Source organism: Hypomesus nipponensis, chromosome 15, assembly GCF_054491055.1.
Source record: "Hypomesus nipponensis isolate SF chromosome 15, ASM5449105v1, whole genome shotgun sequence".
Classification (NCBI taxonomy): Eukaryota; Metazoa; Chordata; class Actinopteri; order Osmeriformes; family Osmeridae; genus Hypomesus; species Hypomesus nipponensis.
Genome location: NC_140375.1, coordinates 4,009,522 through 4,030,000, shown reverse-complemented (window position 1 = coordinate 4,030,000; position 20,479 = coordinate 4,009,522). Strand labels below are relative to the sequence as shown.

The window sequence follows — 20,479 nt, the reverse complement described above, 5'->3', positions numbered from 1 at the left end:
GTTTGAGGATGCGGCCAAGAGGTTCCCCAAGAGAGACCTGCTGGGCACCAGGGAGCTCGTTAAGGAGGAGGACGAGAGGCAAGTCAACGGCAAGGTGTTCAAGAAGGTGAGGAGGGGGAGGAGGAGGGGGAATGGAGGGATGGAGAAAGGGGAATGAGAGATGCCGAGGGACTTGATGGCAAAGCGTGGGGGAATGTCGTGATGGGAGTCCTGGGATTGTAACACCAGAAAGTAGTGCTGGAGGAAGGCCAGAGGCAAGCTGTTAAAGGAGGGGAGGAGAGAAAGATGGAGTGATGGGAAGAGAAGGGGGATGGAGGGAGGGAACTGATGAGGAGGGATGAGTTGAGGTGTTCACAGGTATCGCAAGTCAATGGTGGAATTTGTATGTGGATCACAAATACACAACGTTTTTGTTTGTGAACAGTTAACAGTGTAATATCCCCACAGGGATTCATAGTGCTCTACTGTACACTAAGAAGAGGACATAGTCCATCTGATGTTTTAAGTACACGGAAAGGATCATTGTTTTCTACAGACTTTAATAAGCACATTCTTACAAAAGTCTTCACATGGACTGTGTACCTCTCTGTCGCAATTTAGCAGGTGTATTTCTAAATTGTAGTCATCATTGACTTGCAGCACTTTTGACAACACCCTATTTACCTTGCTAATCTCACCATGTTAATCTCGTAAATCTACTTACACTTCTGTTGAAACACATGTTACACAAAACATATTTTGTCATCATCCTTGACTATACGTCATGGGGCTGCAAAAAACTGAAAGAAAATCCCTTTTTCTTTGTGTTTGTATATCATATGTCCACTAGCCTGGGAATCAGGTTCCGGTTTATTTGCTCAGGCAGATGGGTCTAGCCCATAGACCTATTATCAAGGAAACCAAGCATCAAAGCTGTTTAACGGCTTCCGGTTAGTTTCTATCTAAAGTGTTCAGAGGTGCACCAGAAGCGAGATATGTTCTGCCTTGTGGAACTTCCTGCTGGTCTGGTGTGACAGGCTGTGCTCCTGGTTCAGTATTAAGTCTGTGCCTTCTTTGACACGAGGAAAAACAAAAATGGGCTGCTAGTTTCTCAGATTTGCTTAAAACAAATTGGTGTTCCCGAACAAGATTCTGTAAAAAAAAAAAAAACATTATTTTTTAGCCAGGTTCGACAACAAAACAACTGAGCTGGGGTGAGGGTTTGGTCTGGCCAGCCTCCCATTCAAACTGATTTCCCTCCGGCATGAGAAGTACCAGGCCAATCACAGCACATGGAATATGGGGCTGGTTTAATACGGTTACTGACGGTCAGAGAGGAGCCCCGTTGAGACATTGTTGTCAACATCCAAGATGACATGTTGTTGCTCTGTTCGGTTGCTATCCAATTGTGTCCAGAGGCATTTTGGTCGGCGCCCGTCGATAATGCCCCTAGGAAATGGAAATTGGATCTAAGAGGTTCCAGAATAATATGCATTTGCTGCTGTTCGGTCTGACAATGCCAGGCTATATGATCACAGCCTCTTTCTTGCAATAGCAACAACGCACCAGTAGAGGACACTGTTCCATCACAGATACTGTGTGTGTGTGTGTGAGTTAACTCAGAAGAGATCATGCATCATCATGCTAGAGGCTTAAGTCAATTTTATGAAATACCAGCAAACTTTAACAGTAGGTCCTCAAGGCTGCACAAACACATGACTAACTATCTCCATCGCTCTCAAAACTACCACCCCCCCCCCCCCACCCAAATGTCCTTAATTCACACAATTGCACCTGATCTTGTTGGTCTCTCAATTCCTTATCACAGCATCTCTTTCCCTCCATATCCTCTGCCTCCCCCCTCTGCCTCCCTCCCCCCTCTCCCTACCTCCCCCCTCTGCCTCCCTCCCCCTCTGCCTCCCCCCTCTGCCTCCCTCCCCGCTCTGCCTCCCTCCCCCCTCTGCCTCCCTCCCCCCTCTGCCTCTGCCTCCCTCCCCGCTCTGCCTCCCCCCTCTGCCTCCCTCCCCCCTCTGCCTCCCTCCCCGCTCTGCCTCCCTCCCCCCTCTGCCTCCCTCCCCCCTCTGCCTCCCTCCCCGCTCTGCCTCCCTCCCCCCTCTGCCTCCCTCCCCCCTCTGCCTCCCTCCCGCCTCTGCCTCCCTCCCCGCTCTGCCTCCCCCCTCTGCCTCCCTCCCCGCTCTGCCTCCCTCCCCCCTCTGCCTCCCTCCCCCCTCTGCCTCCCTCCCCCCTCTGCCTCCCTCCCCCCTCTGCCTCCCCCCTGCAGGTAGTCCTGGGGGAGTACCGCTGGCTGTCCTATGAGCAGACCCACAGAGCAGCCTCCAGCTTTGGCTGTGGCCTGGCCGCGCTGGGACAGAAGCCCCACAACAACATCGCCATCTTCTGTGAGACCAGGGCGCAGTGGTTCATCGCAGCCCAGGCTTGCTTCATGTACAACTTCCCCCGTGAGTAGGAGTAGGACACACATACGCACACACACACACACACATACTGTGGTGAGTGTGTGCTCACATGCACATACACGCGGGGGAGACGTAGGAATTGAGGCAGCTTTTAGAAATATGCAGAGCCCAGCTGAGCAAGAAGGTCAGTTTGTCCCGCTCTGCTCTTTCTGCTGTTATGTAAGTGTCCCGCTTCCCCTCGCCCCTGTCCCCTTCGCCCCTGTCCCCTCCTCCTGTCCCCTTCTCCTGTCCCCTCCTCCTGGCAGTCTGACGCCTGTGGAGTCCCCTCTCCTCCGCATGCAGACGTGCACACCGTCAGTGTCCCATCACAGCTAAGCCTGGCTGTAAACACACACAGACACACACACACACACAGAATACTATACATATGCGCGCACGCATTCCTACACACTGTTCATGGACGCGCTCGCACGGGCCATTGAACATGCAGCCATGCTCGCATGAACCCAGCGTGCACGCTGTACACGACAACAGAAGTCACCTGTCACCTCTGTTGCACTCGCGGCCCGTCCGCTACGGCACAAAGTCTGTGCGCACGTGCATGTCCATGGTTGACGAAGGCATGTTTTCATGGGCACATAATGCATCCATGCTGAGCATCGCTCACGTACTCATTCGCACACGCACACACACGCACACACACACACACACACACATGCACACACACACACACTGTGAGAGAGGTTGTATATATACACAAGGCCTTTGGCTAACCCCCTGACGCTTCTGTCAACATCAGACGCTCACGTAGAGCCTCCCTCCCTCCATTCCTCTTCGATACTTATATTGGGCCGCTTCTCCCTGTTCTCTCTTCTTTCGTCTCTCTCCCACTTTTTTGTGGCCTTGTATGTCTGCTACCCCAAACCACCCAGCACCCGGCACAGGAGTAACTACTCATCCCCTAGTGATACTGGACGATACTGGATCCGTTTCTAAACCTGCAAGGGGGGAAATGAGCCCTGTGTGCGTGCGTACGTGCGTGTGGATGAGTGTTTGGCTCTCACGCCGAGGTGTCACGCCCCGTGTCCTCACCCTGCAGGATGTCTCCGACGCCATGACGCAAAGGAATGATGTCACTGGACCCGGTCCCAAAACGCTCCGGGCTCACCCCCGGTTCCAGCGACCTCGCTCGAACTTCTCCTCTCTCTCTCTCTCTCTCTCTCTCTCTCTCTCTCTCTCTCTCTCTCTCTCTCTTCCCCCACCCCACCCCCTCTTGTGTTTTGTCAGAGGTTGTGTGTGTGTGTGTGTGTGTGTGTGGATTCTGGCCAGGGTGAGGTGACCCCTGTTGGCTTCTGCTCTAACCTCCTCACAGCCCCGCTGCTACTGTCCGCGCGGCGCGCCGAGGACCATGCACACACACGCACGCACACACATCTCAGTGTGTGCTGTATTTGAGTCTACATACACACACACACACACACACACACACTCAAGAGTTCCCTCCCACATGTACACGTCACACACAAACAAACACGCATACATGCACACACACACTCTCGGGTAGTTGGATAATTTTTGCATCCCAGAAACTGACAGTTCAAAAAAATGTAGACGCCTGGATCTTTGCTAACAGCTCCTCTGCACTTACGTAGGATTCCAGGAAGGGGCAACAAACCAAATGTTGTTTTTGAGAGGCAGATTGTGTGGTCTGCACAATGGATTCCTGGGAAACATTCAAAATATGTGGACAGGAAGGCTCTGGGAAAGGTCCCACTGCTTGGAACACAATTACAGACACACACACACAGGCAGACACACACACACAGGCAGACACACACACACACACACAGGCAGACACACACACACAGGCAGACACACACACACAGGCAGACACACACACACACACACAGGCAGACACACACACACACACAGGCAGACACACACACACACACAGGCAGACACAGGCAGACACACACACACAGGCACACACACACACAGGCAGACACACACACACAGGCAGACACACACACACACAGGCAGACACACACACACAGGCAGACACACACACAGGCAGACACACACAGGCAGACACACACACACACACACACACATGCAGACACACACACACACACACACACATGCATATCGGTCTGATACCCAGGCTTACCAGTCTGACACTAATTGAATTTAGCTCTGCCTGGCTAAGCCCTGTCCCAGAGCTAAACACACAGGGTCACACAACACTCTGTTGGTGTTGCTGACGTCGTCATAGCAGCAGGATGAAAACAACCTTACCTCAGGGGGTTCTTTTATTTGTGACCTCAATCAAAAAGGAAACGTCATGTGACATTGGTATCTTTTAGATGGCAGATTTGTGAAGCACAATTTAGGCCAGTCATTTGGATGTTTTGGTGTATATCACTTAGAACAGATTGGAATCAGACATTACAAATGGCCTTGTTATGTGAATATACATTTCAAAACTGTGTGTGTGTGTGTGTGTGTGTTTGTTTCGGATGCAGTGGTCACCCTGTACTCCACTCTGGGTGGTCCGGCCATTGCTCACGGGCTCAATGAGACAGAGGTCACACACATTATCATCAGCAGGGAGCTGCTGGAGACCCGACTGAAGGTATGGACCACACACACACACACACACTGACTTTTCCTTCCAACAATCCTTTTGTCAAGAGGATTCCGTTTGAAATCATTGGAAGCAAGGGAACCAAAACGGTTGTTAACGGAAAGGAGGACTGCGAGGAAGACGTGTGGATGGAGAGCATGGGGGGGGGAGGGGAGAGGAGAGGAGGGGTGCAAGGAAGACGTGTGGATGGAGAGCATGGGAGGAGGACGTACACACACACAAGCACACACACAAGCACACACACACGCATGCACGCGCACAATCAGCCATTGGATGCCTCTCCCTCACTTCCGCCGAGTCACTTGTGATAAATATTGATGTGTAACGGGAGTTATGTTGACTTCAACCTCCCGTGGACAACGATAAGCTCTCTGGACTGTTTACATGTGTCTCTCTCTCTCTCTCTGTATCTCCCTCTCTCTCTCTCTCTCTCTCTCTCTCTCTCTCTCTCTCTCTCTCTTTCTCTCTCTCTCTCTCTGTATCTCCCTATCTCTCTCTCCCTCTCTTTCTCTCTCTCTCTCTCTCTCTCTTTCTCTCTCTTTCTCCCTCTCTCTCTCTCTGTATCTCCCTATCTCTCTCCCTCTCTCTCTCTCTCTTTCTCTCTCTCTCTCCCTCTCTCTCTCTTTCTGTATCTCTCTCTCTCTTCCTTTCTCTCTCTGTATCTCCTTCTCTCTCTCTCTCTCTCTCTTTCTTTCTTTCTTTCTCTTGTTTTCCGGTCAGGCCATTCTGCTGGAGGTCCCCAGGCTCAGGCACATCATTGTCGTGGATGACACGCCCACCAAGTGGCCTGGCTACCCACGAGGCATCAGTGTTCACAATATGGCCGCCGTTCAGGAGCATGGCACCAAGCCAGAGAATGGTAAAATAAAAACAACAACAAAAAACAATCCCTGTGTGTGACATGAAAGCCGTGTTTGTGGCATGCGTCTGTAAAAGACCTTTACCCAGAACCTGTTTGACCCGTCATTCACACATTCACTGTGATTTCCCTTCAAATGATGGCCAGTGCAACTGCTCAGCCATGCAACAGTTGTAAAGGCATCTTATCGAGTCTTGATTTGGGGAAGCTTGTCGGGCTGTGCTGGCTTGTTGACTAGATACAGCACACTCATCGGTTGTTGGTGGAGGTCGTCATTGTTCCAGGGGCTCAGTAGGGTCATGTGAATGAGGAAGTGATCACATCTGTGTCAGGTTATGGTCAGATTGGTGGGGGGGGGGATTAAGATTGAGGCCCTCCTACTCCACAACCCCCCCCCCCCTTCTTTAGTGCCTCTTAAACTGCCCTTCTTCTCCTCTTTTTTTTCTCTTTCCTCTCTTTTCCTGCCGCTCTTTTTCCAGCTGTCACTGGACCTTGGTACCCTTTCACCCAAAACAACTTAGTTCCATGACATGATGTGTGTGTGCGTGCGTGCCTGCGTGTGTGCGCGAGCGCCCGCGCCGGTCCTCCTTCGCGACAACACTGGGGCGGATATGCCGTTGGGATTGGGGAGGGTCATGTTTACGCAGACGCAACTTAACTTCACATGACATCAGCTCGCATTACAGAGCCCTCCCCTCGTCTGTCTGAGTGCGTGTGTGTGCGTGCGTGCGTGCGTGTCTGAGTGTGTGCGTGCGTGTGTGTCTGAGTCCACGTCAGGCCATGAGCCCTCCCCTCGGGTATAGTTCCGCTCGTCTCTTCCCAGTACCGCGTTTCTCCCCATCTTATCTCTCCCTCGGCCCTCCTTGGCCCCCCGCGCGTGCTCCGTTTGGGCTGCCGTCTGTGTTCCAGGCCTCGCTGTGAGTGTCCTGAATATGTTCTACGCAACACTCATGCCCCGGCACAATCACACATAAGTTCATGACTTTCTCACACGAGAACCAACACAATATCGTTCAGTTCTCTGCATATATATTTTAAGAACCTTCACAGTGTTCCATATTCTTCTGTGTATGGTGTGAGACATGTTCCAGCACTTACTTTCCCACCATTGGGAACCCATGCATATCGCAGAGCCGTGAGCGAGTTGGACTAACGTGCTTCAAAGCCAGCTGAAAGTGGGACCCTCCCATCAGTCATCAGCCAAGCTTTTCCACTGTCAAAATCTAGAGCACAGAGATGTGGGGGGGGGGGAGAGAGAGACAGAGAGAGGACAAAAGGAAAAGAGGAGGAGGGAGAAATGGAGACAGAGCGAGGGGGAACGTTGATGGCGTTTTTGGCAGTACCTCCCTGCTCTCAGACTCTCCCCATGTGTAAGTGCCCAGCTGTGGAAGGAGGTTACTGAAGGCTGCTGGGCTTGTTGAATATGTAGCTGGCTCTTTTTCCATGGCTTCAGCCTGCTGACCTTCACCAGACAGTGTTGTGCCCTCTGTTCCACCACACCCCCACAGCCCCCAGTACAGGCTCTTCTCTGCATCCTCTCCTTCCATTCCCAGGACATGGATGCAGTCTAACAATGATTGTGTCTGTCTGTGTGTGTCTGTCTGTGTGTGTGTGTGTACCTGTCCAGTGGCCCGAGGTCGGACAAAGCCCCTCCCCTCGGACATCGCCGTCATCATGTACACCAGTGGCTCCACAGGCATCCCCAAGGGCGTCATGATCTCCCATAGCAACATCCTCGCCAGCATCACAGGCATGGCAGCGAGGATACCCAACCTGGGGTAGGTGTCCCTAACCCTAAAGGAAGTCACAAATATTTGGATATATTTTGCACATCAAAGTATTTAAAAAGTCAAACAAGTACTTGGTCTTGTTGTGTTTTGTTGTTTTGGTTGATGCCTTGACGGTATAATGCACGGTACAGTGGCAGGGTTAAAGTCACATGTTGATGTCTGTGACACCTCACAGCAGGGGCCTAGGCATCAACTGAGCACGTGCAGACTGACGCAGGCGGGATCCAAGTTCTTCCTAGCAACAGCTCGGCACCATCTCATTGGTCCTCGCAGCGGATTTGTTTTGGTTCCTTCAACTCCCATATCTTGACGGGGAGGGGGGGGGGGGAACGGAAAGAGGAACGGAGGGAAAGAAACACTCACTGCCATCTTGATTAGACTCGCAATGAAAATGATGGCCGTTCTTTGTTTGTTCAGTCCTGGCGTAAATGTTCCGGGACGTAAACAACAACTGGTAATGGGATCTCTCTCCCTGAAATGTTCCCGTTTCTACAGTTGGATATCTCGCACGTCACACACGGTCCCATGTCCCTGCAAATATATCTCCCATTCCTTTTTACAATCTTAACAAAACATTTCTCCCTGATTTACCACAGGCATCTTCCCGCCAGGAAAATTCCCAACATTTGCCTTGCGCTCCACCCTCCAGCCCCACGCTGTATGAAGGAGCATGCTCACCATGCCTGTGTGTTCTGTGTCCTGGCAGGGAGGAGGACACCTACATTGGGTACCTTCCACTGGCCCACGTCCTGGAGCTGAGCGCCGAGCTGGTGTGTGTGGCGCACGGCTGTCGTATCGGTTACTCCTCCCCCCAGACTCTGGCAGACCAGGTCAGACACACACAAACACACACACACACACACTCACTCACACACACATCACTGGAATGACCGTAGGACTAAACACGCATACACGTCTCACAAAAATGATGTCTACAGCTGACAGACTGACAGACTGACAGACTGACAGACTGACAGTCAGTTCCAAAATGAACAGCTCTCTGTGGCTGTTTCTGTGGAGTCCTGGTGTCAAGACCCAATGTACAAACAGGACTATGTGCACATCTGACTGTTGTACTCTGTCCGGCCTCTCTCTCTCCCACCAGTCGACCAAGATCAAAAGAGGCACCAAAGGAGACACCAGCATGTTACAGCCCACCCTCATGGCCGCTGTTCCGGTAAGACACCACCCCCACCCAACAAACGCATCGTTTAGACGGGAAATTGGGAACATTTCAAAGTGTCGAATTTCCATTTCATGCACGTTCGTTTCCTGACACCTGAAACTGTGTCCGGAATACCCAGCACGATGTGTAACAGAGACCTCAACAAGTCTTTCAGAGACGTGCGTGTGGTGTTGTCGTATTGTGTGTGACGTATTGTCCTGGCCTGTGCCATCTCACTGTCTTCCCTAATGGACTCCTGTTCGACTGGGTTCCATCAAACCCAGCTCCAGTGTTGGACTGGGGCAACACTGACAAACACCATTAAGGCGTCCACTCACTCGAGCTCTGCATTTCAGCGTGGCGCCGGCCGGCCCACACAAGCCCATGCCTTTTAATATGACTCACTCCCCCATGTCCCCCCTCCCTCGCCCCTCCCTCCCCTGTGTGAAAGCCACGGGTCAGTGAGAAAGCCTTTATCTCTCTCTCTCTTTCTCTCTCTCTCTCTGTGAGAAGAGCGCCCCCCCATCATCTCTTCCCCCATGAGGACCCCCTCTCTCCCTCCCAGGGTCATGAGTCCAGGGGTCAGAGGGCTCCAGTGTCTGGAACCATTCACAGCTGGAAACAGAACGTGAGAAAGCCCTGTGTGGTTTTCCCCATGACATACACACATACACACACACATGAAGTGAGTGTGTAGCTTTCTTTGACATTGTCAACAGGCTGCATGAGTCCCACGTCTGCTTCCTTTCTCAGTAGTGTATCAAACACACACACCAGCTGCTATTTATTGTTTGTTGTTTGTGCCCTTTACCCTATTGAGACTTGGACCCCGGTTTTAAGAACACAGTGATCGGTTCAATAATGAAGTGTTCTTGGTTGGAGTGCGGTTTGGAACAAAGTCTCTCTCTCCACAACCCTAGTGTCACTAGGAACCAGACATCACTCAGCTCACTCACACACACACACACACACACACACACACACACACAGGGGTCACTGGGGTCACGACTAGCACACGATGCCAGCTTGATCGCCCTCAACGGAAAATCTGGACAAGCTGAAACACTTGATTAGCACACTTTTATATTGAAACCCTTACTTCTTATTCTGTTGCTCCAACTCTCCCTCTCCTCCGATCCTCACCACCACTTTTTCCTGTTTGGTTTCTTTTGTCTATCTTTTGATCAATCTCTGTGGGAATGAGATCACTTATTTTCCATGCCGGCAGCATTGGACTACCCCTCCCAGAGTCTATCAATGATTCTGGAGAATTTGTGTTTGTCTGGGTGCATGGGCTAACACTGTTATGCAATGGTAACTTGCCATATGTTTTGGATTTACCAATCCCACACAGTGAAATTTGGTATTGGACAGGTTACTTCACCTCTCTCCTATCTCTTCCTTTCACTCTTTCACCCATTCTCTTTTCATGTCTTTGTCCTGCCCTCTTCCTCTCTCACTCTTTCTCCCTGTTTTCTGTACTCTCTCTTATCTCCCTTATCTCTCTTTCTTCTCTCTCTCTCTCTCTCTCTCTCTCTCTCTCTCTCTCTCTCTCTCTCTCTCTCTCTCTCTCTCTCTCTCTCTCTCTGTCTCTGTCTCTGTCTCTGTCTGTCTATGTCTCTGTCTCTGTCTCTCTCTTTGTCTCTCTCTGTCTCTGTCCCCTCCTGCCTCCCTCCTGCAGGAGATCATGGATCGTATCTATAAGAATGTGATGACCAAGGTGGAGGAGATGAGCTGTCTCCAGCGGACCCTCTTCATCCTGGCCTACAACTACAAGCTGGAGCAGCTGGCCAAAGGCTACAGCACGCCGCTGTGTGACAAGTAGGAACACACACACACACACACACACATGTATCTACATGCTTATGAACACAAATTCATCCTTATGCAAACTCCTCATTAATCCTTCACAACTTCTCGATTTGTGAGCATGGACACGCGTGCGCGCACACACACATACACACACACATACAGTGTCTCTCTCACACTCACCCTTGTGCACAAACAAACGGGCTATTTAAGCACAGTTAATCCGCCTATGGTGTAAACACATTTTTTCCCATAGCAGATTAATAACCCTCTCCCACCCCCCAGCCTGGTGTTCAGGAAGGTGCGTGCTCTGCTGGGGGGCCGCACGCGGGTGCTGCTTTCGGGCGGGGCACCGCTCTCGGCCGCCACTCAGCGCTTCATGAACGTGTGTTTCTGCTGCCCCGTGGGCCAGGGCTACGGGCTGACGGAGACCTGCGGCGCCGGAACCATCAGCGAGAGTAAGGGGGGAGGGAGGGAGGGAGGGTGGGGAGTAAAGGAGGGAGAGAGAGAACGGAGGGGAGGAACAGAGGGTTAGATTGAAAGGCTGGGAGGAAGAGGTCAACAGTGGAAGAGGGGAACAGGAAGGACGGAAGGAAGGAAGAACAAATTGGTAAGGGAGAGAACGAAGAGGTGGGAGGGAGGAAGAGAGAGTTAGATTGAAAGACTAAGGGAGGGAGAGGTCAAGAGGTGGGGGGGGGGGTAAACAAGGGAGAAACAAAGAGCACTGCTTGGCATCTTGGAATGTTCTAATAGCATTTTACAGGCAATCATTTCCTCAGACTGGTCACTGTCTGAATACCTCTGTTTGGTGCTGGCCGAGCACCAACTACTTAAACTGAAAGTAATCATGACTGAATTAAACTTTCCAATTTACCAGACCATTTTGAACATTGAACTGAGATCATATTCTGAAATGTATTAAACTATAATGCATTAAATGGTTGTGATGGCTATCATACTTTGAAAATCCTTGCCATAGTTGCAGCTAGACTTTTTTCCTGCCGGCCTTACGATGGAGTGACTGAGGGGAGTGGGGAGAGAGGAGAAGAGGATGAATAGAACATGAATCTTATTCACTATCCAAACAATGTATCGAGAAATGAGGCCATATTTGGTGTTATGCAAGAATGGATATAATCCTAGTCATTTTCCTAAACAGTTCTGTCTGCACGGTGGCCCGTTGCACACAGCTGTCAGCAGCTGGACCAACAGAACATCCTTAGCTTTCTCGTTGAGTCCCTGCTTTGAGATGGGTCCAGCAGCGTTGCCATAGTGAGGGGATAAGTGAGGTCAGGTTGCCGCGGTAACCAGGGGTTTCTCTGGCGGGATGCGGGTGACTCTTGTGATGGTGAGCTGCTTTGATGTGTGGGTGACGGCCCCTGGCATCTTGTGATTGTATGTGTGTGTGTGTGTGTGTGTGTGTGTGTTGCAGTGTGGGACTACAGCACTGGCAGAGTGGGAGGCCCGCTGGTGTGTTCTGAGATCAGGCTGAAGGACTGGATGGAGGGTGAGTAGGCCACACACACACACACCAAAGACAACGTACACTTACAACGTACAACCAAGCTATGTGCCCTCACACCCCAACCAGCCACCCACATTCTCTCAACATCTCTCTGTCTCTCTCTCTATCTCACTCACTCACTCACACACACACACACACACACACACTTATGAAAACAATGTCGCTGTGTTTATCAATCCATCCCCCGGTATCCCCACACATGCTCTCGCTCACATGAATGATGGACATGCTGTATGAGGGGAAAGATCCAGAAGAGTCCCCCCGCCCCCAGAGCCTTGTAGGGATGAACCTCTCTCCCTCCTCCGTGTTCTCTTCACTCAGTTTTTCTTTTCTAATCCATCACACGCTCTATCATTTCTCTGTGGCTATCTTGTCAGCCAATCGAGTTGAGTCTATTCTTGTTCCCTCCCACAGAACGACTGCAGATGATATCTGTCCTTGATGTGATTTTCGATTCCGACTGACTCTCCACTGGGTTTTATACTGGCCCTCTTCTCCAGGTGGGTACAGCAGCACGGACACGCCCCATCCCCGAGGAGAGATCCTGATTGGCGGGCCCAACGTAACCATGGGCTACTACAAAAACGAGGCAAAGACCCAAGAGGACTTCTTCGTGGACGGGGAGGGTCAGCGGTGGTTCTGCACCGGGGACATTGGAGAGTTCCAGCCCGACGGCTGCCTCAAGATCATCGGTGAGGAGGCCGCAGTCGCGCTCCACGAGGAGACGTGCAAAACGCTTGGGGGAACTCTCTTCTTTTTTTTGCTGGAGACCTCAGAGTATTATCTCTCCAACCTTACCCTGAGACTAGTTCCAGGGAAAGCCTTGACTTAGTTCCAGGGAAAGCCTTGACTTCTCACACAAACTACACAGTAAACTAGCCGTTATTTCAGAGCTCCTCCCTCAAGTGTCTGAGAACTGACGCAGCTGCCCTCAACATTGTGCCCTCAGCTCTCCCACATCCTCATCAACTCTGCTCTCTTACCCGCCATCATTTAGTCTAGCTTGTCAGAATCACAATTTCATAACCACTTCCCAGAATTCCTCTCCAGTTTGTGTATTGTGGTCGGCCAGAAAACCTTCTCTTTTATCTCTGTCTGCCCAGATATAGCAATGCAGTGGAAAATGTGCCGCTGTTCCAGTCTCTGCCTTGTGGGTGTCTCACACACACACACACACACACACACTCATCCAGTGTGTCTCTGTTTACTCCAGACCGTAAGAAGGACCTGGTGAAGCTGCAGGCAGGAGAGTATGTGTCACTGGGCAAGGTGGAAGCCATGTTGAAGAACTGCCCTCTCGTCGATAACATCTGTGCCTACGCCAACAGGTGTGTGTGTGTGTGTGTGTGGAGTATGAGTATCCAATAATCCCATCAGTTTCCCCACAACACAGCCTCTACTTTATCACCAGCGTCCTGTGTTTGCCCATGCCCTTTTGTTTGTGCGCGAGAACGTTGCCAGTGATGAGACAGGGTCTCAGTAAAGTAACGATGTGAACTGCGCTCCTCGACCCTCCCCTGCAGCGACGAGACGTACGTGATTGGCTTCGTGGTGCCCAATCAGAAGCAGCTGCTGGCGCTGGCGGAGCAGTACCGTATCCGGGGCTCGTTCGAGGAGCTGTGTGAAAACCTGGCTATGGAGGAGGTGGTGCTGACGGTCATCACCGAGGCTGCCCTCGCAGGTCAGACATCTCCTAGGTTACAATCACCTGGGCTGAGGTGAGGTGGGACTCAGAGGGGGGTTTTAAAGATGGGTAGAACAGATGTAGGGAGTCAGGTGGCTGAGCGGTTAGGGAATTGGGCTAGTAATCAGAAGGTTGCCAGATTGATTCCCTGCTGTGGCAAATGACATTGTGTCCTTGGGCAAGGCACTTCACCCTACTTGCCTCTGGGAAATGTCCCTGTACTAACTGTAAGTCGCTCTGGATAAGAGCGTCTGCTCAATGACTAAATGTAGATATTGACATGGGCATAACCACGTCGGTGGAAGATTCCTTGGATAGACTCGGGTCAGCCGTTGTTCCGCACACGCTCATGACTCCTCTGACCGTTCCGTGGTTCCTTGTTCCAGCGAATCTAATAGTTAGATTAGATAGAGCACGTGTCGCACTCTTCCTTATTCCAGAGCTGCCGATGATGCGTTTCCTCTTCCTGTGCCGTTTGGTTTTCGCAGCTCAGCTGGAGCGCTTCGAGATCCCGCGGAAGATCAGTCTGAGCCCCGAGCCCTGGACCCCAGAGACGGGCCTGGTGACGGACGCCTTCAAGCTCAAACGCAAGGAGCTGAAGACGCACTACCTGAGCGACATCGAGAGGATGTATGGCGGGAAATAGCGTGGAGAGGAAGAGTGTCTGTGTGTGTGTGTGTTTGTGTGTGTGTGTGTTTTACGTAGGTTCATGTGTCCATGTGTGTGACACCCGAGTCAAATGTTTGTCCAAGCACAGAGCCAGCACCTGCCTCAAAGACCCCCCCCCCTCCATCTGCCTATCCCTGAAAAGACAACCCTGTAAAACCATCATTACTTGAATCTGTTTTGTTCTCCTGAGACCAAAAAAAGAAAATACTGAATGAGTGGGAACTATTTCAATCAGGAGAGGACAGTGAAGGAAGAAGATAGAATTGATTATTCAACAAGCAATATGTGGTGATTAGACTGGGTTTGGCGGTAAGACACTATGGGGAGATTTGGTGATCGAGGGGCCTCTGCCCTTAGCAACAGCAAGATAACCCCCCTTAGAGTCCAGACACTGGTGGTAATGGCTGATGACTCTGCTGAAGGGAAGGTGGAGCTGGTGAGTCTATGAAGAAAGGTGGCGTTGGGGAGGTGGAGGGGCGCGCGCAACAGCACATGAACGGACCGAAGGCAGAGTGAGAAACCTATTTAACGAGACGGCAGCAAGACGATTGGCCAGCGGTGAAGGTGTGTCGATGTGCTATTGGGTAGATGTGACCAGCTGATATCCCAGTTGACAGCCCAGGCATAACCCACAGCAAGGAAAATATGAGTAAGCGTTTGAGAGAGGTGTGAATGTGATAGTATGAGAAATAACGGGCCGAAGCATGTAGAGGTCTGAACTTTCACTCGAGCTTCATTACTGTACCAGAAAAAAGGAGGCCGTTGTTGCAATGTCGTATCTGTTGATACCTTACCTTTACCTATCTAGATGGTACTTTCTCTCCAAATAATAGTAAGTAGATATGTCTGTCTGAAAAGAGTTTGGAAAGATACGGTTGATTTATCCCTGCCTGTCTTTGCCTAGCCCATTTCACCGGAAACATTTCAGATATGAGACAGGATGCTGTGTTAGCCCTAAACAAAGCACAACAGGAAGTAGTTTGATAGATTACAACATCGGTTTGCTTGTTTTTTTGTTTTGTTTTCCATATTTCTCCTGTAGTCGTTATTTTCTCCCGTTACGGTTTCTTGAGTTTTTTTTTTTATATAATAGCTGTCCAGGGCTCTAATTGGCTGATTCTCTAGCCATGTCCTAAAACCAGTAGCATCCACTTGTGATGTCCAGATTTTAATCCCAAATCCAGGGATTTCTATTGGCTTATATATCTAGTGTACTGCCTTCCTGGCGACTAGGCATACTTCCTGCAGGACAGGAAACTATTAGCATTTGTTTTGTTTTTAGTTTTTTTTGTTCAATTTGTTTTGAATCATCAGTTTCTTTTTAGGGATTTCCACACAAAATCTTTTGGCTTTTATTCATATGAGATCTTCCTCATACTGTGTCAGCCCTTTAGATCCTACAAGCGCTAGAACTGTCAGGGCTACATTTTAGTCAAAACAAACCAGAAACCCCTCTCACAGTGAAATACTGCCATTTTAACACCTTAGAAAAATACGTACAAATGATATGTTTAGGATTGTTTCTAAACCTGTGCCCGCTTTAAGGGTGTAGTTTAGGGTGTGGTTAGTACATATTTGCAGTATAGGACATGTTTGTAAACTCTTTTAGGATTCTGTATGTGCACACTTACAGATACTGTGCTGGATAGTCAGCTCCTGTTATTACCATAAAACCGAACACTGCAATATATGACGTTTGATAAGACGTTTGAGTCCAAACAAGGCCCCTTTTTTAGATTTAAGAACGAGGTATTCACTTGTGTATGGTGGATGATCACATTTTTTAGATGTTTTGTGTGGTTGTGTAGCGTCTTTACATCCAACCTTATTGAAAAAGATTGTCATCGGTCATACTGTGTCTGTATATGTAATAATTGTGTATTTATGCAAACACGTGTGTCTGGGTGTGGCCTCCCCCTATGCTTCGATAGATATCTAAGACACCAAGCATATATGGCATCCAAACTCTCTCCTTGACACAAACCGTGTTCTGTACATTCGCATTTGACACGTTGCCTTTTTGTGATTTCTAATGATTTCGACATTAACCACCACGTCAATCGTTTCATATGATACTACACAGCAATGATAGTGTTTCTTGAGAGAATGTGTGGTACTTTTTCCCTGAAATAACATGCCTTCTGAAGTACAGAATAGGTCTACTTTGTCCTGTACTGTACATATGTTGGTCACTGGATAAAGCAAATGTAAAATCTCTATTTTGAATCTATTTAAGATATTACATAGACTGGTTTTGGAGCTCCTTTCCCATATTTGTGGGGAGACCTGCCTTGTATTATAAGTGCATCCAACTATATTTATTTGTAATTTGCCTTGAATGATTAAGTAAAGATTGTGTTTGGTCTAAAAACCCTGCCCTGTGTTATTATTTTAGTCAGTGAAGTAGTCCTAACCACAGTAATAAGGATGATAACATTGATTAGATTATCAACCGAATTCCGGCAGACTGGTGATGGAGTTCAGTCTGCAAGATGACTAACTGTTTCAACTGGGTTTATTAAATAAGCACAGTCTCGACCACACCTCAAATTTAACAACGTATGCCATCACCAACACTCATATTTCTAGTGACGATATTACCCTGTTTCCGTTCCGCACTACTGATTACTTTTGTCAACTAACTCAATTAAGTAGGCCTATGAACCTATAGTTAGTTATTATAAAGTTATAACTAAACTGAATTGTAACCCCCATACACTAATTTATACACGCTAAATAAGAAGTTAGTTCAAATAAAGGGCCACATGCACGGTACATTTTCGTTAAAAGATACACTGTAAAAGTGGATCTAGATTTGGGTACCATGGTTTTAGGATAACCATCCTTTTTGTTTGAGACGGGATGATGTTAGTGAAGCTACCGTCCACATGTAAGCATGGTTTTGCCACGTTTATGTCGAGTGCTGTGTTTCTTGCTCAGCCAGTAAGACAGAGCCGAAACTCTTCCGACCACGCCAGCTCTTGACCACGGAGGCTCCTCACGTGATTTATGACATCCTGAGGTCGCTATATAAGTCCCTGCACTTCACAATCCCCCTAAACATCAGAGGCGCATTAGCGAGCACAGGGATCCAAAAGGCCCACATGGTATCATTTCAAAGGTAGGTGTCCCGGTCCTACCTTTACTAACACAGCAATGAAGTTGCGTAAAAGACACAGGACGTGTTAACTAAATGGATTAAACCTTACAGTTGTCAAAATCATAGCCTAACGACACTGTATATTTTCCCCAATAGGAAACTCCAGCGGTCCTCTTCATAACCTGCACTAATGATGGAGAGGTCCAACAATTCCACTGCACCTGACATTCTGTTCCTGCAGACGGCAAATGTTGTGTCCCAAAGCGACCAACGTGATGGCAAAGCGTATCTATACATTTTGATAGTTATGTCTTTTTATGGTGTATTCCTTTTTGGCATAATGCTGGGCTATGTTCGTTCAAAAAGGCGAGAGAAGAGGAGGTCAAATATATTCAGGCGCCTGTTGCATGAGGAGGAAAAACGGGAATGGGGAGCGTTAAAGAAAAAGCACAGCATCACCTGGCCCGCCATCTCGGGGCTATGCACAGGACAGGCATCGCTCCCTTTCTCCCCAGGAGTTTACGAGGGCAAGGTCTTGTCCCCGCTGGCTTGTGCTTTGTGTTCCATGGAGCAAAGCAGCGTCAGTTCACTATGCTCGTCTGCCGACGTGCACTTTGCTATAGAAGAGGAGTCTGATAGTGGAACTGTGGAGAGTCCCGATGAAGTTTTGAAAGGAAGTTCGGACAACAGCGACGACTCAGCAGGACTGAAATAATTGTAAAGCTAATAACAACAAATGGAGGCTTTATGGCTGTCAGCCTCATATACCCGGAGCGTGGTAATTGACTGGACAAAGTTTAGCTGGAGAAGAACTTGACTGCTCGTGTCAAACAGTCTTGAGCATTGAAATATACCTGGAACCCACTTGAAAGAAACTGGCAGTTTTGTTTCTATTGATTGACGTATAATGCCAATTTGTAACTTAGAAAATACACTGCCCACTGTTGATATACAATAACTGTAGGTTTACTCGATGCAAAATATGTACTGTAAATATTGGTAAAACTATTTTCCTCTAGAATAATAAATGTTTAAAAAGTTTGACAATGACTGAGAGATCATCGGGATTTGCATTATCTGAATTTACCAGAAGGGGGCAGTCCTGCATCTGCATGGACTCCAGTAATGATGCCAGAAACCAGAATTTAGCTGGAGGCTAGTTACATAGCCTGTTGAAACTTCATTGCTGTCTGTCATTGGTTTATAGTCATATTCTTATATAATGAATGGCTAAATGTTGTACTTATATACATTTGATATTATTCTAATTACAGTAGTAGATGCGGTGGCTGATCAATTATGTAGTGTCCAATCTTACAGTTGCATCTTTAATTGTGCCCTCCACAATTAAAACTATCTTTACCCAAATACCACTGAGCATGAATGTAACAACACAAGATTCAGCTGAAGTACTCTAGCCAGGAGTACAATAGCATGTCTGTATGGAATAGACAGAAATGGTTATTGGAACTTCCAGTGAGCTTTGTCATGTAGCTTTACCATAGCTCAGCCCTTTTCAGCCACACACACACTTTTATCAGCACAGTCATTGACCAGGAGCATCATAGCTCACCTTGTTGACAGTATGCCCCACCACAGTGCAAGTCAAACAATAGCCTGAAAGAATAGCCATCCTTTGTTCACTTTGTCTGCTGTAACCTATAAATGGGAAAATGAACTGTGCTGCAAAATCAATTTCATATCAATTAAGTCAGACACATTCATTGATCCTCGCACGGCGTACTGTTTTATCAGTCTCAAGTTTACTGTTGGATATTCTCACATAGGCTAGACAAGAACACATTTCCCCTATAGAGATTCGATCCTTGTGTTTTTCTCTGCTATTTCTGCTGGGAACATTTCTGGGTCGAGATCATTGTACGGGGTCTTCTTGATGAGCCTCTAAATGACAAAGCCGATCTTTCTGACAAACAGAACATAAGCCACACCTTGCAGCCTTGTACTATATATAATACAATACAATTGTACCAAATAGATAGAGAGGTAGATTAACATTTGTCCTCTCAATCTTTCCTTCCTCATTTCCTCTTTATCTCTGTTTCTCTCTTTCTGTAAAGCTTAACATACAGGTTTTTTAAAGCATGGATCATGAATTGAATTTCCTGTGCTCTATGTGTCTCTGAATAAATTATTCATGTGAAACTTGTGCTGAGGAGAAAGCAAGTGTGTGCATGCTCGCTTGTGTGTGAAGAACCAAGAGAGGAGACTATAAGGACAGAGAATCACAGAAGCAGAAGTGACAGAGAGGATAGGAGGGAATGAGGCAGAGACTGAGAAGCAGTGCAGCATTAGCAGACAGGATGTTTAACATTAGGACCCTCCAGTGGCATTTGAGCTTATGTCTTATGCTATGGCCCGCCTAATATATGAACAATTAATGAGGTTGGAAATGAGTTCCTCTGACCCAGCACTGTGGATTTCTCTGGACGCTTGATTTCCTTCTCTCTATCATTTTCCCAGTCTGCTTTTCTCACAGTAACCCTCCCTCTTACTCTTTATCTCTCCCTAACTGTCTGCCTTTTTCTATCTCCCCCCTTTGTCTCTACTGTCAGGCTGACCTTGAATTCTTTCCAGCAAAGAAATGTCAAGGAAGATACCCAAAGACTGTACCCAAAGACTATTATATAGTTAATCTTACCACTAAAGACATTCAAGTCAGCTTACTGGAATTTTCCATAAATGGTTCAGAGGTTTGTGAATAAATCAAATTTGGGTTTGAAAGCAGGGACATCCTCGCGTTTCATCAACAAACAGCGCAGATCCTGTTCTACCCTTTGCCTAATGAGCGTTTCTATGGCGACCTTGTGGAAAGCAGCG

General features: G+C 48.5%; 2 protein-coding genes across 2 annotated transcripts in view; both read left to right on the top strand.

Moving 5' to 3' along the window:
* The window catches only part of acsl3a (acyl-CoA synthetase long chain family member 3a), a 17,182-nt gene extending 270 nt beyond the window's left edge, over positions 1-16,912 (top strand). The window contains exons 1-14 of the mRNA XM_084674302.1: positions 1-106; positions 2,261-2,438; positions 4,919-5,028; positions 5,761-5,899; positions 7,527-7,677; positions 8,396-8,519; positions 8,795-8,866; positions 10,536-10,675; positions 10,949-11,121; positions 12,096-12,170; positions 12,689-12,880; positions 13,402-13,516; positions 13,712-13,869; positions 14,361-16,912. The exon at positions 1-106 is cut by the window's left edge and continues 270 nt beyond it. Of these exons, the coding sequence (XP_084530428.1) occupies positions 1-106; positions 2,261-2,438; positions 4,919-5,028; positions 5,761-5,899; positions 7,527-7,677; positions 8,396-8,519; positions 8,795-8,866; positions 10,536-10,675; positions 10,949-11,121; positions 12,096-12,170; positions 12,689-12,880; positions 13,402-13,516; positions 13,712-13,869; positions 14,361-14,518 (1,891 nt within the window). The 3' untranslated portion in view covers positions 14,519-16,912. The remainder of the gene's footprint in view (positions 107-2,260; positions 2,439-4,918; positions 5,029-5,760; positions 5,900-7,526; positions 7,678-8,395; positions 8,520-8,794; positions 8,867-10,535; positions 10,676-10,948; positions 11,122-12,095; positions 12,171-12,688; positions 12,881-13,401; positions 13,517-13,711; positions 13,870-14,360) is intronic.
* Positions 16,913-17,592: 680 nt separating this feature from the next.
* On the top strand, positions 17,593-19,009 carry kcne4 (potassium voltage-gated channel, Isk-related family, member 4). Its single transcript, XM_084674566.1, has 2 exons — positions 17,593-17,662; positions 17,798-19,009. The coding sequence occupies exon 2, from the start codon at positions 17,832-17,834 to the stop codon at positions 18,354-18,356; it is 525 nt and encodes a 174-aa protein (XP_084530692.1). The 5' UTR covers positions 17,593-17,662; positions 17,798-17,831; the 3' UTR covers positions 18,357-19,009.
* The last annotated feature ends 1,470 nt before the right edge of the window (positions 19,010-20,479 follow it).

Bases quoted from the DNA above. Each gene is read 5' to 3' on its own strand.
- kcne4 (XM_084674566.1), top strand. From the start codon at position 17,832: ATGATGGAGAGGTCCAACAATTCCACTGCACCTGACATTCTGTTCCTG.